Here is an 18,575-nt window from a genome sequence, read left to right on the forward strand (position 1 = left end):
CAATGATGCAATAGTAATGATTTTTCGTAATTAAATTTTAAGGAACTCTGGCTTAGAAATATTCAGCATTTATCAAACACAGTCTATGTGAATGCATTGTACAGGTACCTACAATTCAAGGGGCATTCAGGGAGAAAGCTTTGAGCATAGAGCCCACAGTGTGCAGAAATGGACTCAAGTTGGCAAGCTTTTTAAGTTTCTCGTGACTCTTTTGTTCTGTTTTGAATTTTCGAGACAAGCTCTTCCTGTGTCTCTTAGGATGGCCTCAAGCTCTTATTTTTACAAATTAATGAACTTTCTTCTCTCAAGTTCTTTACATTTTTTTCTATTGCATATATTTATTTTGTGTAAATGTGTGGGACCGGTTACAACACGGATTGGAGGTCAGAAGACAGGACTGTGAGGTTAGTTCTTTTCCACTGTGTGAGTTCCAGGATTGAACATAGGTCATCAGGCTTGGTGGCCAGTGCCTTTTCCCACTGTGCCATCTTGCCAGCCCTTTGGGACAGTTTCATACATGTATGTAGTACATCCTGATTGTTCTCATCGTCACTCTCTCTTACTGCCTTCCCATCCCTGTCACACTCTGTTCTCCCTGTTGGTCCCTTCACCATGTTCATGTCCTTTTATTTTGTTTTGGGGCCCACCGAGTTTAAGCTGGGTCGTTGGTGTGTCCTTGGGTATGGAACTAGCTAATGAAGTCTGACCGGTTGACTGGGTGACTACATCACTGAAGACAATGATTGACCTCATCCAGAACCCTTCAGTAGCCATTAGTTCAGCAGTGAGAGATAGGGCCCTGTGTGCCTATCCTCCATCTGATACTGGGTACTGACAGGGTCAGTTCTTTCCTGCGCTTCAAACTCTTGAGTCTGAATGCTGAGATTATAGGCATGTGGTAATGAATCTTGTGTCATTTTGTTCCGTGATGGATTAACTTTGAGGGGGCTTAGATCCAAATAGCTTTGGAGATGCACTGCTTTTTTTTGGCAAAGAAAAACATCAGTATTAAGCTATATCACTTCCTGTTATCTAGTCTGTTTGTTGCCTGCTCAAGGCCCAACTCTTAAAAGTATTTTACAAGTTATTTATGTGTATCAGTGTTTTGCCTATATGTATGACTATGAACCGTGTGCATGTCTGGTACCCATGGAGGCTAGAAGAAACCATTGGCTCCTGGTACTGGAGTTAAAGATGATTGTGAGTCAACATGTGGGTGCCGGGAATAGAGCCTGAATACTCTGGAGGAGCAACCAGTGATCTTAACCACTGAGCCATCTCTCCAGCCTCTCAAGGTCCTACTCTTACAATTCATAAAAATGGATAAAGGAACTAGCATAAGGAAGGAGCAAAACCCAAAAGGAATATGGATGCTATGGGAAGATAGTGTTTTTGGCTTGGGAAATGTAGGTTGCCTCCATCAAAGTTCCCAGAAGGGTACACTTTATTGTTTCTTTTAATAGTTCTGGGGATTGAACTTGAGGTTCTTGCGCATGCTAGGGAAGAGTTCTACCACTCAGCTACATCCCCCAGCCCATGACTCTGTTTCAGGGCAGATTTCAAGACTCCAGGTTTAAAAAAAATGTCTGATTTTATTGGTAAGGCCTGGGGATCTGCATTTTAATCCCTTTCCCCAATGGAAAGCACTAAATTGGAAATAGCTGCTCCGTCTAGAATAATAACTTCAAAGGGTGGGGAAAGACCTTGCTTTCTCATAGGTAACCACAAATGACCTTTAAGGAATTCCAGAGAGTGGAAATGGCGCCCTAATTAAAAAACTTAGAAAAGAATAGGTGCCCCAAGCTACAGGCTTGTAATTGCGACTGGAAACATTCACTTTCAAATAGACAGATTGAAAACATTTCTGGGAAAACGATTGCTAGGTAGAATCACGGGTTTGCTAACATTCACTCTCTAGTAAAGACTGTCAAACTTGGTTGCATATTAGAATTATTTGGAAAACTTTAACAGCATCTTTATTCTAATATCTATATTCTAATATATAATATATATTGTATATATAATGAGTATGTATATGTACACACGTTCTATATTATTGTTTAGGTAGGTTTGTGTATATGTTAATCTATGTGTAGGTACACTGTATACGTTGTGGAGACCAAAGGACAATTTTATATATTATTTCTTAGAAGCTGTCCACATTATTCTTTTGAGAAAGGGTCTCTCATAGGCCTAGAAATTTTTGGTTAGGCTAGGCTGGCTGATCACCGAGAGAGAGGAATCTGTTCATATTTTGCCTTCTCATTGCTTGCTTTACAAGTGTGCACTACCATACCTGGTTTGTTTTGTTTTGAACCAGGGTCCTGGAGATGAAACCCAGGTTCTTATACTTGCACAGCAAGAACAGTACTGACTGAGCCATCTCCCTAGCCGCCTTCTCTGATGTTTAATCACCATCCAGTAACAAATCTCATTGGGTTGCTCCTGGGCATCAGTCTTTTTTAAACTCCTAGAGATTCTGATTTAATGGTTCAGGCTGAGCACTGGGAGTTTTCAAAAGCTCCTTAGATAATTCGAATTGCTAACAAAATTTGACTATAGGTCTATATGACACTAAGCAAGTTGTTTAACCTCCTTATACTTTGTATACATATTAATTGTAAAGATCTTTTTTTTACACCTTTAAATGTCTGTGATTCCTTTATTGAAATCTCAACAAACTGACTGTTTTCCTCCCTCCTTCCCCAGACTACCTCCTCCTTCGTCGCCTCTACTTCCTCTTCCCCACCTCCTGAACAAATATTCTTAGGCTTATAGATTATGAACGTAGTGGATCTATAGTAATTCCAAAGAACCATGTGGACTGTCATAAGGCTCGTTCTGCCTTTGAACTTGAGCTCGTAAACATTTTTATCCATGTGTTGTGTGACAAAACTTTTCCTGGAGAGATGCAACACACAAATCTACCCACCCCAGATAGGAAGCCCATGACAGACCAAAGTATGGATACCACCAAAGTCCAACTTGGTAAACTACTGACTTTAATTGGGGTTACTTACGGGTATGGGTGAGAGGTTACAAGAGCAGAAATGCCTTGAAGACAGCTGCATCACAAAGTCCACCCCAGCGTGGGTGACAGCTTACAAAAGCTGGGAACCTGGAGCACACTGCACAGCCTGCAGGCAGCTCAACAGGTTGGAGAGTCCTTTCCAGGTGATTCCCTTGGTCTAAACCTCTTCCAGGCAGCTTGGCTAGCTTCTGCTTCTTTCAGGCAGCTGGTCTGGTCTGGTCTCAGAGTCTTTACTGTTTGGGTCCTCTGACAATGAGAAGCTTGTCTGAGAGGACTCTAGGTCGTCTTCCTTGCTTACTCTAGCCACAAGGAGCCTAGTGAGAATCTGGTCAGTTTCAGGGACTTCCTAAAGCTATTTTGAGTTGTTTACCTCCCTGCTTAAAGAGCTTCCCTGCAGGATAGGATATTTCAATCTTGGTAGAAGCTGTTATATAACACCATGATTTAGAAAACAAATATGCAAAGGGGGAATTTAAGGATTTCAGATTATGAATTTGGGGGAGGTCTTGGGCCTTGGTTGTTTTGTTGTTGTTGTTGTTGTCTTGTAAGGAGCATTTGTCCTTAGTGTTTCTAAGGAATAGCCAAAAATTTCACTTTAACTTGGTTTTTTGGCATAGTTAAATGTTTTCATCTCATAGTCAGCCTCCAATTTGTGGTTAAAAGCACCGATACGTTTAATTGCTTTTAACTTAAAGCCAAAGAAATTGAATTACATTAGCTCAATTGGTAGAGTGCTTGCCTAACATGCACGAAGCCTCCAGCACTGCATAAACTGAACGGTACATTATCTGTTATCCTAGGGCTTGCAAAGTGGAGGAGAAAGATTAGGAGTCTAGGTCATCCTTGATTGCATAAGGAATTTGAGGCAAGCCTGGGTCACATAAAACTCAATCTCAAAATGAAGCAAGACAAGCCCCCAAATGCAAAAACAAAACCACCGCTAACAAAACAACCCACAAAAGAAATTCCCATCCAACTTGAAATGACACTATATTTAGAAGGATTAATTCACACAATATATAACGAAATCAGTTCTGATTAGAAAATCTAGTTGTTAAGGTTATTATTGATTATGGATAATTCCATAGTTAAATTTTATTTATTTGATTTTGGTGCTTGGACTTGAAATTAAAGCATCAGGCATGCCAAGAACATGAGCTAATTTCTAGCTTGGTCATCTTAATGTTTTCTTTCTTTAGCTGAGTTGAAAAAATTTTTAAAGTTTTTAGTGAAAGAAAAAACACAGTTGTTCTCTGTGGTCTTGTCAATAATTGTAAATAGGCCATCTGAAAGTATCACAAAATAACAGAAATGAACCCCAGCAGCAAACAATGAGATAAGGAGATGTTATGTTGCACAGAGGAAGCCTGTGGAAAGCCTTCATCAGGTGATTCCAAAAGCACTGACTGGGTGGCCTTATCTGAAGACTGTAGTAAGTACGAGGGGAGATGGCAAAGCTCTGGGGGCTGCCTCTGCCACATCTGAAAGCTTGTTTAAGGACACACTCAAATTATGACTTGTAAGTTTTAGGGGAGGCATTGAGCCTTCTGTTTTGCCAGGAAGGCTTTTCTTGACTGATTCTAAGGAATATTGCCAAAAACTCACTTTGATCTGATTTTTGGCATAGTGAAATGTATTGTTTCTGTCTCATAGTCAGCCTCCGATTTCAGCTGAAAAGCCTAGATAAATTGAATTACTTTCAGTTTTAAACCCCAAACAACTGAATTATGTTAGCTTCTCCATATTCCATCCCCTGTATTTTAATCAGAAAATTATACACTCTTGCATTTCAATGTTTCTTTTCAGTTTTAATGCCTGAATTCATACAAAGCTTGAAGTGACCCGAACATGGGAAACTATCATTTTGGTGTAGCAGCAAAAACTATCTATAGCTGTTTTATAGCTCTTCCTGTGGTTTGAAAAATAAACAAGAATCACTGTTCACATCCCATGATGAACGCAATTCAGAAGCAGAAAATGAATCGTTCTGGGAAGGGCCTTAGCTACCACGTTGTTGATGGGTGCTTTCTCTCCCTTCTCTGTCTTTCTCATTAGTATCTATGGACTAAAGGGAATCAGTTGAGTGACTTCTTGAAGCATAAAGGGAGGAACTTCACACTCTCTCTTGGAACCAGAAGTTGAATTTGTAAGCATAATATGATCTAGAAGACATGGGCTGTAGCAGTTCTTCAGTGAAAGGCAACAAGTCGGAGAAAGGTGAGTGCTGGTAACAAGCCGGGTTTTATGAATGAAAAAGAAGGATTAAGCTGGACCCACAATCCTTTCTGTTTCTTGTTTATTCCTGTGGTTCTGAAGATGCCCTGTAAAATTCTGTACTGAAAGATCAATATGTGAACTGAAGGTGAAATATTGGGGGAATATGGGAAAACACCTGAAAAAAGATTTAGTTTTTAGTTTATGATATACTACAAGGTATTATTTAAGACATGTGTTTGATTTAATTTCAGTTAAAATGTTTCAGTAGAAAGTATCAATTTATATCTCAGTGACAGGGAAACGGAAAGACAATTGAATTTGTATAGCTACATCTTCTATTACTCATGTAATAGGTATCCCATACCTATGTGACATTTAGTGGTGGCATTAAATTTAATTAAATTTTATAGCTCAATGATTACATTTTTAAAAATATCTATTCATTGCAAAACTTTATGAGAATTGCCTTATAATTTAAAAATATTCTAGTGAGAATGCCAGGTAATCTGTATCCAAAAGAAGTCCGTTGCTTCTGCTTCTATGACATACCCACTTCTACCTTTAAAGAGAGACTTAGATGTTCCCTTTGTTTCCTTTGCGTGGAGGTGCTTTTCCATGGCTACTGGAATCTAGCTGAAACTCACTTACATGTTTAAGACATTTAGCTTTTGCAAGCAAACTAAAATAGCAAGCTGGGGCAGCTATATGAATGTTTTGCTCTTAATTTCCATTCTTTTGTTATCTAAGTTACAAATTCTTTCATTGGTTTTTATCCTGTATCTTGGTTCAAAGTTTACCCTAGATTGACGGCAGAGAGTTGTGGGCGCAGAGTATTCTATCCTAATTAGTCTAGGGTATTTTCCTTTGGGAATCAACTGTTGTTCTCATCAACTGAATTGTGCGAGGTTTGCAAGCTAATTTCTGAAAGTAGGAAGGGACATGACAGGTGCGCTGTTTGGAATCTAAGTATGCCAAACATTCATCCCACAGTAGTAGTTTGTTAACACAAACAGAGGAAACTATTTGCCTTATTTGTTTTTACAAAATGATTGAACAAATAAAGGATTTTATTATGATACCTTTCTTTTTTTCTAGCTAACTCATACATTTTATTTTTTATTTTTATTTATTTATTTACTTTTATATTATTTAATTAAAAATTTCCACCTCCTCCCATTTCCCTCCCGCTCCCCCATCCCCCTTCCTCTCCCTCTCCAGTCCAAAGAGCAGTCAGGGTTCCCTGCCCTGTGGGAAGTTCAAGGTCCTCCCCACTACATCCAGTACTAGGAAGGTGAGCATCCAAACAGACTAGGCTCCCACAAAGTCAGTACATGCAGTAGGATCAAAACCCAGTGCCATTGTCCTTGGTTTCTCAGTCAGCCCTCCTTGTCAGCCACGTTCAGGGAGTCCGGTTTGCAGAGAATTATGATACCTTTCTATGCACATCATTTACTTTATTATGCTCACATGTATTTTGCTCGCAGTGACCTTCATATCATCTTCTCCTACCAACTCCTTTACATTTTGTCTGATTTCTTGGTTTTATGAAACAATAAGCTTAGGCTGGAGAGAGGGCTCAGTAGTTAAGAGTAATTGCTACTCTAACAGAGGACCAGGGTTTGGTTCCAGAACCCACACAGTGGCTCACAACCATCTGTAACTCCAGTTCCAGGAAAAATGATGGTTTCTTCTGACTTCCTCAGGCACCACATACCCATGGGACACATATATACATGCAGGCAAACATATGCATAAAATAAAAAATTAATAAATATTTTTAAAAGATCATATGTTTAAGGACTGAAGAGATGGTTTAGTGGTTAAGAGCACTTGTTGCTCTTACAGAGTGCCCAGATCGGTTTCCCAGCGCCCACACGATGTCTTCAATAGCTGTAACTCCAGTTCCAGGAGACTTAAGTAAGTTCTAGCTCTTTGGATTGCTTTTCAACTTTTCAAATGTTATTTATAAATGGAAATATTAGCTTAGGTTTTGTATTGATTTTGAAGTAACATATTGAGATAAAATTCACATAACATGAAATTATCCATCATAAAGTAAACAACTCAGTGGCACTTAGTGTATTTACAATATTGTCTAGCCACCACCCTTGTCTAGTTCCAAAATGTTTCTATGACTTCAAAGTCAGACCCCAATAGTTTTTGTCTATTTCCATCTCCTCTCAATCTTTAACAACTGTCAATTTGTGATCTATCTCTATGAACGTATACAGTCCAGACATTTTATTTCAATGGAACCATATACTATGTGGCCTTTGTGTTTGGTTTCATTCTTGTAACATCTATCAGTATTTCCTTCCTTTTTTAGATAATACTTTACTGTAAGAATAGGCCATATTATGTTTATCCCATTTATTAATTAGTAGATGCTAGGTTATAAGTTGTTTATGCTTTGCACACTTTTTGCTATTATGAACAATGTTTCTATGAACATTCATATATAAGTTTTGTATAAACATAGACTTTCACTTTTCTTAGGCATATACCAATGAGTAGACTTGCTGTGTCAAAAGGTTTAACATTTTGAGAAACCTCCAAACTATTTCCTCAAGTGACTAAACCATTTTTTTTCCTACCAACAATGTGTTAGTGTTACAAAATTTCCACATCCTTGGCAACATTTTTTATTGTCTTTTTAAAATTATATTAGTGGGTATCAAGAAATATCTCATTGTAGTATTTATTCATACTTGCCTAATGACTAATGATTTAGGGCTTCTTTTCATGTGTTGATTGACCACTTGTACCAGTCTCTTTAGATAAGTAAATATCTATTAAGATCATTCACACCCCCACTTTTTTTGAGCCAGGATGTCACTAGGGAGTCCATGGGGCCTGTAACTTGCTGTTGCAACACAGATGCCCTTTGTTACTGCCTCCTGAGTGCTGGAATTACAAGCATGTGCTACCATGTCCAAACACCCATTTATTTCTATTTATTTATTTATCGTTTTTTTTCAAGACAGGGTTTCTCTGTAGCTTTGGAGCCTGTCCTAGAGCTAGCTCTTGTATACCAGGCTGGCCTCGAACTCACGGAGATCTGCCTGCCTTTGCCTCCCAAGTGCTGGGATTAAAGGCGTGTGCCACCACCGCCCGGCAGAACACCCATTTTTAAAAAGTCATTATTTTATGCTATTTTGTTGTAAGAGTTGTTTTTGTATGCTATAAAAAGTTTTGTATGCTATAATTTGGAAAGTAGCTATACTTACCAGTGTTTGCCCACCTATCACTCAAATATGTAATTGTAAGTATTTTTCTCACTCAATGACTTGTCTTCAAATTTTGTTATTGTTTTTGAGGTGGTATCTGTAGTTCAGGCTGGCCTTGAACTCACTATGTAGCTGAGGCTAACTTTGAACTCCTGATCTGTCTGCCTCTACCTCCCAAGTGTGCACCACCACGTCTGGTTTAAGGCATGGTCCAGGCTGACCTTGAACTACTAATATTTCTGCCTTCTATTTTTTTTAGCACTTGCCTACTAGCCTGTGGCCTTTTTTATTTCTTCTTCTGCTGCCGCTTCTTATTCTGCTTCTTCTTCTTCTTCCTCCTCCTCCTTCTCCTCCTTTTCTTCCTCTTCTTTTGAATTGGAAAATGACAGTACTTTGTGTCATTTAGGTTTTGAACCAACAAACTTAATTAAGATTACTACTGAAGCACAGGTGAGGGGTATTTACAGAACCATGGACACTTTATCAGTGGCTATACTGCTGAAGAATATCTCCTTCCTTCTGCAACTGTTAACTGCCTATAGATTCCAGGGAGGGGCTGGAACTCACGAACCCTTACTCTTTAAATTTCTTTACTATGAAGTTAAAATATAACATCAAAAGTCCCTAAGAAATAGTGGAGAAGGTGCCTGAACTGGCCTTCCCTTCTAAGCAGATTGACGACTACCTTAATTGTCATCATAGACCCATCATCTAGTAACTGATGGAAGCAGATGCAGAGATCCACAGCTAAGCACTGAATCAAGCTTTTGGAGTTCAGTCACAGAGAGGGAGGAGTGATAATATGAGCAAAGGGATCATGACCATGATAGGGATGCCCACAGAAACAACTGACCCAAGCTAGTGGGAGCTCAGTGACTCTGGACTGACAGTGAGAGAACCGAAATAGCACAAACTACGCCCTCTGAATGGGGGTGATAGTTATGTGGCTTGGGCAGTCTGTGGGACCAGGATTTATCTTTAGTGCTTGAACTAGGGTTTTGGACCCATTCTTTTGCTCAGCGTAGGTATGGGGAGGAAGGCCTCTGTCCTGCCTCAATGTGAAGTATCAGTCTTTGTTGACTCGACTTGGGAAGCCTTACCCTCTCTGAGGAGTGGATGGGGGGCTGGGGTGGGGGGATGTTGGGGGACGCAGGAGGAGGGGAGGAATTGGGAACTGGGCTAGGTATGTAAAAGGAGAAAAGATTGATTTTAAAAATATATAGTTTTAATTGGAATATATACATATATATGCACACACACACATATAACATCAAAGAGCAGCACATATTTTTGTAGCTGCCATTTAACTGTCGCCCTTGGGAGTTTAGTGGTGTCATCCTGGAGACCCAGGTTTATATTCCCTGACTGGGAGGTAGGTAGGGAGATGTGTAGATGTGGTGTGTGTGTGTGTGTGTGTGTGTGTGTGTGTGTGTGTGTGTGTCAGAGAGAGAGAGAGAGAGAGAGAGAGAGAGAGAGAGAGAGAGAGAGAGAGAATCTGTTTTCTTTCTGAAGGGAATCTTTTGGATTTCAATATAAATTCAATACCAGAAAGTAAGTTCAAATAAAATGTTATGAAATAAAGAAAATAGGACAGAATAAAGGCTTCATTTCTAAAACCCCACCCTTGGTGGGAACTAATGTAGCTCTACTGCTTGGTGAACTCACCTCATCCTATAGGGCATTATGATGGGCTGGGGCTGTAGACACTCTCCATCTGAATCCTGAGCTCCATTCTGTTACCATGTAGAGGTCTTGATCAGGTTCATTTTCTCTGCCAATTAAAGAAGCAGAGGGCATGGAGAATCTCAAGCTCAAAAGGTAGCAGTGGGGGAAATTCTCAGACATAGCAGTCAGCATCATCTGCTAAAGAAAGGCCTTTATTGGGAGTCAGGCATGTATGCATACGCAAGCGCACAGAGAGGAAGACCCTCTGCAAAGCAGAGGAGATTTTTAACATCATTTATGGTGTTCTTCGTAGTGAGAAAGTTTTCCATTTTGACAAAGTATAGCTTATGTTTAATTTTTGGTTTCTTTTGCTTTTGATGTCACCTGCAATAATTGTTGCTAAATATCAAGTGATTTATGCTCATATTTAAACTCTAAAGTCTTTGTAGTTTTAATTCTCATATTTAGAGGTTTTGATCCCTTTTGAGTTATTTTCACTTATATGCGGTATGGATATAAACACGTTCTTTGTCTGTGGATATCTGTTGCTTCCATTTGTTGAAGGAACTACTTTTTTATTGTCTTGACACTCTCAATAAATGAACTAACATGAGGACTGAGGCTTGGAGCTCAGGGGGGAGACTGTTTGCCTAACGTGTGGAAAAGGCCTGGGTTCTGTTCCTAGCACTACAAAAACCAAAATGGAGCTTCAGATGTACCTCAGTTGTTAACAGTAACTGTGTAGCATGCTCAAAGTCCTGTGTTTGATCTACAGCATGACATAAAGCCACACACAGAGCACACACCCATAATCCCAGCACTTGGGAGACAGAGACAGGAGGATCAGAAATTCAAGGTCATTCTTGGCTACCTTGCAATTTTGAGGCCAACCTGTTTTACATGAATCATGTCTCTTAGACTTTGTGTCTCTTTTACAAGGTTGCTCTAGGCATTTTGGATCTTTTGCATTTTCATAAGGATTTTATAGTTAATTTGTCAACATATTTTAAAAATTCATATGAAATGTTCAGGGGGATTATACGGAATGTGTTTGGGGAATATTGCCAGCATAACAACTGAACCAGGAGATCTGTGAACATAGTATGTCTTCTCATTTATTTAGTTTTGGGTGCTGCTATGAATAAATTAATTTCTTAACTTTTAAAAAATATTCATGACAAGTGTGTATAAAAATAACTTTTTTTTTACAAGACAGGGTTTCATTGTGTGGCCCTGGCTGTCCTGGAACTAGCTTTGTAGACAAGACTGGCCTTGAACTCAGAGATCGCTTGCCTCAGCCTTACGAATACTGGGATAAAAAGTGTATGCCACCACTACCTGGCTAATAACTGATCTTTGTATCCCCCAAAGTTTTTCTAACTTGAGTTATTAGCCTGAAGAGCTAATTATTTAGGGATTTTTTATGTCATGTTATGTGCAAATAGGATTTGTTTTACTTCTTTCTTTCAAATACTTTTCATATTATATTATTACTTAATTATTCTGGCTAGATACTTTGTTTAAATACTAAACAGAAACAAGAGAGTAAATTTCCTTGTCAACTTGACTGGACTGAGAATCACTTAGTAGATTGAGCATACTCCTGTGAGGTCATTTCAAGATGGATTAACTGATGGGAGAAGACCCGATTTGAATGTGGGCAGCACCATCCCAAGGGCTGGAGCTTGGATAAAATGTATTATTTTATTTTAATTTTTTCATATAATATATCTTGATTATGTTTCCTCACCCCCAACTTGTCCCAGATCCTCCTCACCTCCATATCCATATCCATATCCTAACTTTATGTGCTGGTTTGCATTCTCTCTCTCTCTCTCTCTCTCTCTCTCTCTCTCTCTCTCTCTTTCGTGTTATTCGAATAGGTTGGTCTGTCTCTGTATGTTACTTGGTCTTTTTCATTTGTAGCTTTTAATATTCTTTCATGGTTCTGTACATTTAGTGTTTTGATTATTATGTGTTTTCTGATGCAGTCTATTTGGTGTTCTGTAAACTTTTTGTACCTTTATAGACATTTCCTTCTTTAGGTTAGGAAAAAGTTTTCTTCTATGATTTTGTTGAAAATATTTTTGGGAAGCCGGGCCATGGTGGCGCACGCCTTTAATCCCAGCACTCGGGAGGCAGAGGCAGGCGGATCTCTGTGAGTTCGAGACCAGCCTGGTCTACAGAGCTAGTTCCAGGACAGGCTCCAAAGCCACAGGGAAACCCTGTCTCGAAAAACCAAAAAAAAAGAAAAAAAAGAAAAAAAATATTTTTGGGCCTTTAACCTGGTTTTGTTCCTCTTCTACACCTATCATTTATAGATTTGATCTTTTCATAGTGCCCTGAATTTCCTGGAAGTTTTGTGCCTGCATTTTTTTTTTAATTTTTTTTTTATTGCGAAAAGAAGAAAAAAAACATAAACAAAAAACAAGTTTCCACCTCCTCCCAGCCTCCCATTTCCCTTCCCCTCCTCCCACCCTTCTCCCCCTCCTCCCACCCTTCTCCCCCTCCTCCCACCCTTTTCCCCCTCCCCCCACTCCTCTCCCCCCCCTCCCTCTCCAGTCCACAGAGCAGTCCGGGTTCCCTGCCCTGTGGTAAGTCCTAGGTCCTCCCCCCTCCGTCCATATCTAGGAAGGTGAACATCCAAACTGGCTAGGCTCCCACAAAGCCAGCACATTAAGTAGGATCAAAACCCCCTGCCATTGTCCTTGGTGTCTCATCAGCCCTCATTGTTCGCCATGTTCAGAGAGTCCGGTTTTATCCCATGCTTTTTCGGTCACAGTCCAGCTGGCCTTGGTGAGCTCCCCGTAGATCAGCTCCTCTGTCTCAGTGGGTGGGTGCACGCCTCGTGGTCCCGAATTCTTTGCTCATGTTCTCCCTCCTTCTGCTCCTCCTTGGGACCTTGGGAGCTCAGTCCAGTGCTCCTGTGTGGGTCTCTGTCTCTATCTCTATCCATCACCAGATGGATCCGTGCTCCCCTATCCACCTTTCCTTTATTCCAATTCTCCTGTTTCCCCAGGTCCCCCCTCCTTCCCTTCTACCTTTTCTCTCCCCATCTCTCCTTACCCCCATCCCACCCCACTCCCAAGATCCCATTTTCTCCCCGGAAATTTGGTCTACTTCCCTTAGCCAAGAGGAAAACTATATGTTTTTCCTTGGGTTCACATTCTTACTTGGCTTCTTTAGGTTCACCTATTGTAGACTCCGTGGTCCTTATTTATGGCTAGAAACCAATTATGAGTGAGTACATCCCATATTCATCTTTTTGGGTCTGGGACACCTCACTCAGGATAGTGTTTTCTATTTCCATCCATTTGCATGCAAAATTCGAGAAGTCATTGTTTTTTACCGCAGCGTAGTACTCTAGCGTGTATATATTCCATACTTTCTTCATCCATTCTTCCATTGAAGGGCATCTAGGTTGTTTCCAGGTTCTGGCTATTACAAATAATACTGCTATGAACATAGTTGAACAAATGCTTTTGTCATTTGATAGAGCATCTCTTGGGTATATTCCCAAGAGTGGTATTGCTGGGTCCAGGGGTAAGTTGATCCCGAATTTCCTGAGAAACCGAAACACTGACTTCCACAGTGGTTGCACAAGATTGCATTCCCACCAGCAATGGATGAGGGTACCAGTTCCTCCACAGCCTCTCCAGCAAAGGTTATCCTTGGTGTTTTTGACTTTAGCCATTCTGACAGGTGTAAGATGATATCTCAAAGTTGTTTTGATTTGCATTTCCCTGATTGCTAAGGAAGTTGAGCACGACCTTAAGTGTCTTTTGGCCATTTGAACTTCTTCTGTTGAGAATTCTCTGTTCAGTTCAGTGCCCCATTTTTTAATTGGGTTAATTAGCATTTTAAAGTCTAGTTTCTTGAGTTCTCTATATATTTTGGAGATCAGACCTTTGTCTGTTGCGGGGTTGGTGAAGATCTTCTCCCAGTCAGTAGGTTGCCTTTGTGTCTTAGTGACCATGTCCTTTGCTTTACAGAAGCTTCTAAGTTTAAGTAGGTCCATTTATTCAATGTTGCCCTTAATGTCTGTGCTTCTGGGGTTATACATAGGAAGCGATCTCCTGTGCCCATCTGTTGTAGGGTATTTCCCACTTTCTCTTCTATCAGGTTCAGTGTGTTCGGGCTGATATTGAGGTCTTTAATCCATTTGGACTTGAGTTTTGTGCACGGTGAGAGATATGAGTCTATTTTCATTCTTCTACAGGTTGACATCCAGTTGTGCCAGCACCATTTGTTGAAGATGCTTTCTTTCTTCCATTGTATACTTTTAGCTCCTTTATCGAAAATGAGGTGTTCATAGGTTTGTGGGATAAAATCCGGGTCTTCTATACGATTCCATTGGTCGACTTCTCTGTTTTTATGCCAGTACCACACTGTTTTCATTACTGTAGCTCTGTAATAGAGTTTGAAGTCAGGGATGGTAATGCCTCCAGAAGATCCTTTATTGTATAGGATTGTTTTGGCTATCCTGGGTTTTTTGTTTTTCCATATAAAGTTGATTATTGTCTTCTCCAGATCTGTGAAGAATTTTGATGGGATCTTGATGGGGATTGCATTGAATCTATAAATTGCCTTAGGTAGAATTGCCATTTTTACTATGTTGATCCTCCCAATCCAAGAGCAAGGGAGGTCCATCCATTTTTTGGTATCCTCTTCAATTTCTTTCTTCAATGCCTTAAAGTTCTTGTCAAATAGATCTTTCACTTCCTTGGTTAGATTTACCCCAAGATATTTTATGCTGTTTGTGGCTATCGTGAATGGTGAAGCTTCTCTGATTTCCCTCTCTGCTTCCATATCCTTTGTGTATAAGAGGGCGACTGATTTTTTGGAGTTGATCTTGTATCCTGCCACATTACTAAAGCTGTTTATCAGCTGTATAAGTTCTTTGGTGGAGTTTTGGGTGTCGCTTATGTACACTATCATATCATCTGCAAATAACGAAAGTTTAACTTCTTCCTTTCCAATTCGAATCCCCTTGATCCCATTATGTTGTCTTATTTCTATTGCTAGAACTTCAAGCACTATATTGAAGAGGTATGGCGAGAGTGGACAGCCTTGCCGTGTTCCTGAGTTAAGTGGGATGGCTTTGAGTTTCTCTCCGTTTAATTTGATGTTAGCTGTCGGCTTGCTGTATATAGCTTTTATTATATTTAGGTATGACCCTTGTATCCCTAATCTCTCCAAGACTTTTAACATAAATGGATGTTGAATTTTGTCAAATGCTTTTTCAGCATCTAATGAAATGATCATATGGTTTTTTTCTTTCAGTTTATTTATATGCTGGATTACATTGATAGATTTTCGTATGTTGAACCAGCCCTGCATCTGAGGAATGAAGCCTACTTGATCATAATGGATAATTTTTCCGATGTGTTCTTGGATTCGATTTGCCAGTATTTTGTTGAGGATTTTTGCGTCGATATTCATGAGTGAGATTGGCCTGTAGTTCTCTTTCCTGGTTGAGTCTTTGAGTGGTTTTGGTATCAGAGTAATTGTGGCTTCATAAAAGGAATTTGGTAATGACCCTTCTGTTTCTATATTGTGGAATACATTAAGGAGTATAGGTATTAGGTCTTCTTGGAAGTTCTGGTAGAATTCTGCATTGAAACCATCTGGTCCTGGGCTTTTTTTGGTAGGGAGGTTTTTGATAACAGCTTCTAATTCTTCTCGACTTACAGGTCTGTTTAGATTGTTCACCTGGTCCTGGTTTAGTTTTGGTAAATGGTATTTATCTAAAAAAGCGTCCATTTCTTTTACATTTTCCAGTTTTGTGGCATACAGGCTTTTGTAGTAAGATCTAATGACTCTCTGAATTTCCTCTGTGTCTGTGGTTATGTCCCCCTTTTCATTTCTGATCTTATTAATTTGCGTGTTCTCTCTCTGTCGTTTGATTAGTTTGGATAGGGGTTTATCAATCTTGTTGATTTTCTCCAGGAACCAGCTTTTTGTTTCATTGATTCTTTGGATTGTTTTCTGTGTTTCTATTTTGTTGATTTCAGCCCTCAATTTGATTATTTCCAGTCTTCTACTCCTCCTAGGTGAGTCTGCTTCTTTTTTTTCTAGAGCTTTCAAGTGGGCTGTTAAGTCTCCAGTATGTGCTTTCTCTGTTTTCTTTAGGTGGGCACTTAGTGCTATGAACTTTCCTCTCAGGACTGCTTTCATAGTGTCCCATAAGTTCGAGTATGTTGTTTCTTTATTTTCATTGAATTCAAGGAAGACTTTAATTTCTTTCTTTATTTCTTCCTTAATCCAGGTATGGTTCAGTAGTTGACTGTTCAGTTTCCATGAGTTTGTAGGCTTTCTGGGGGTAGCATTGTTGTTGAATTCTAACTTTAATCCATGGTGATCTGATAAGACACAGGTGGTTACTAATATTTTTTTGTAACTGTGTAAGTTAGCTTTGTTACCAAGTATATGGTCAATTTTCGAGAAGGTTCCATGAGCTGCAGAGAAGAAGGTATATTCTTTCCTCTTTGGGTGGAATAATCTATAGATGTCTGTTAAGTCCATTTGCTTCATTACCTCCATTAATTCTCTAATTTCTCTGTTAGGTTTCTGTCTGATTGACCTGTCCATTGGTGAGAGAGGAGTGTTGAAGTCTCCTACTATTAGTGTGTGCGGTTTGATGGCTGCCTTGAGTTTTAGTAATGTTTCTTTTACGTACGTGGGTGCTTTTATATTAGGGGCATAGATATTCAGGATTGAGACTTCTTCCTGATGAATTGTTCCTGTTATGAGTATAAAATGTCCCTCTCCATCTCTTCTGATTGATTTAAGTTTGAAGTCAACTTTGTTAGAAATTAGTATGGCCACACCTGCTTGTTTCTTAGGTCCATTTACTTGATAAGCCTTTTCCCAGCCCTTTACTCTGAGTAGGTGCCTGTCTTTGTGGTTGAGGTGTGTTTCTTGTAGACAGCAGAATGTTGGATCCTGTTTTCTTATCCAATCTCTTAGCCTGTGCCTTTTTATAGGTGAGTTGAGCCCACTGATATTAAGTGATATTAATGACCAGTGGTTGTTAACTCCGGTCACTTTTTTAGTAGTAGGGTTTGTGTGTTTTCCTTCTTTGATTTGCGCTGGTGAAGAGTCTCTAGATGTCTGAGTTATTGTGGTCATTGTTGGACTCCTTGTGTAGGGATAAGTCCCGCCCCTTAGGGGGCGTGTTCGCCTCGGGCTAATGTCTGCCTATAAATTTGGCGAGCAAGCTCCAAGCGCTCGCTTCTGCTTTCCTGGTCTCCGCGGGAACGGTGGTTCTGTAAGTCTATTTCTACATTAAAGCTATATATATATATATATATATTTACACTCTGTCTGCATTCGTTTACGCCGCTACATTTTGGCGTCCAATGTCGGGCTATTTTGCCCCCGACTCAAGCGGGTAGCCCGCTAGCTAACACAGCACCCCCGGGTGCTGTTTTTCAGTTCGTGACTCTGGCCCCAGTGCCGAGTCCAAGACACACTCGGCGACACAGGCCCATTCTGCCTGCCTTGGCTAAGTTTTTCAGCGGAACCCCACTGCCTGAATTAGCAGAAGCTCAAGTACTTGCGGTTTTGCAACAAAAGCTGCCACAGCGGCAGATTTGGTCTGTTACAAAGTGACTTGGCCGGTTGTGGTGGCCCACGCCGGTAGGATTTGCTGAAGGAGGCAGAGGCAGGAGGATCACAAGTTTGAGGCCGGCCAGGCAGTGGTAGAGCACGCCTTTAATCCCAGCACTTGGGAAGCAGAGGCAGGCAGATCTCTGTGAGTTTGAGGCCTGCCAGGCCTTGGTAGTGCACGCCTTCAATCCCAGCACTTGGGAGGCAGAGACAGGTGGATCTCTGTGAGTTCAAGGCCAGCCTGGTCTACAAGAGCTAGTTCTAGGACAGGCTCCAAAAACACAGAGACCACCACTGGCAGGAACCGATCATTGCAGGTAAAAAAATTTTCTTTTATAAATAAAATGTCTGAACACATTACTGTTCAAGAATTTAATGATTTTTTTAATTGTACCATGTGGGAGATTTTACAAGAGGTGTCTATCACCCCACATATATGGATCCTTCTGGGATTCGTAGTTTTCATTGGCACCAAATGGTTTGATAATAGAAATATGATAAAGTCTTTACGAGACGAATCCAGGATTCTTAAGGTAGAGATTGAACGCTTAAAAACAATTGAGAATGACAACAATCTTCTCAAAAATCAGTTTGAAGTTCTCCAGGCTGATAACAATCTTCTCAAGAATCAGTTTGAAGTTCTCCAGGCTGATAACAATCTTCTCAAGAATCATGTTGAAGTTCTTCAGGCTGATGTTAAGGAGAAATTCATTACTATGGAAGAGGGAACAGCTGATCTGGACCATAAGATTCAGTCCCTTTCTGTAGGAAATGAAACATTAACTGAGAGAATCAAAACTGCTGAATGTGACAATCGGATTTTG

The 18,575-nt window shown here is 40.1% G+C and overlaps 1 protein-coding gene across 1 annotated transcript in view; it reads left to right on the top strand.

The window, feature by feature from the left end:
* The first annotated feature begins 5,202 nt into the window (after positions 1 to 5,202).
* Positions 5,203 to 18,575, top strand: part of Ppef1 (protein phosphatase with EF-hand domain 1) — a 115,798-nt gene continuing 102,425 nt past the window's right edge. The window contains exon 1 of the mRNA XM_041642404.1: positions 5,203 to 5,248. Within this exon, the coding sequence (XP_041498338.1) occupies positions 5,203 to 5,248 (46 nt within the window). The remainder of the gene's footprint in view (positions 5,249 to 18,575) is intronic.

Source organism: Microtus oregoni, unplaced genomic scaffold (genome assembly GCF_018167655.1).
Source record: "Microtus oregoni isolate MIOR12 unplaced genomic scaffold, Mior012 000074F_003, whole genome shotgun sequence".
NCBI classification, from domain to species: Eukaryota; Metazoa; Chordata; class Mammalia; order Rodentia; family Cricetidae; genus Microtus; species Microtus oregoni.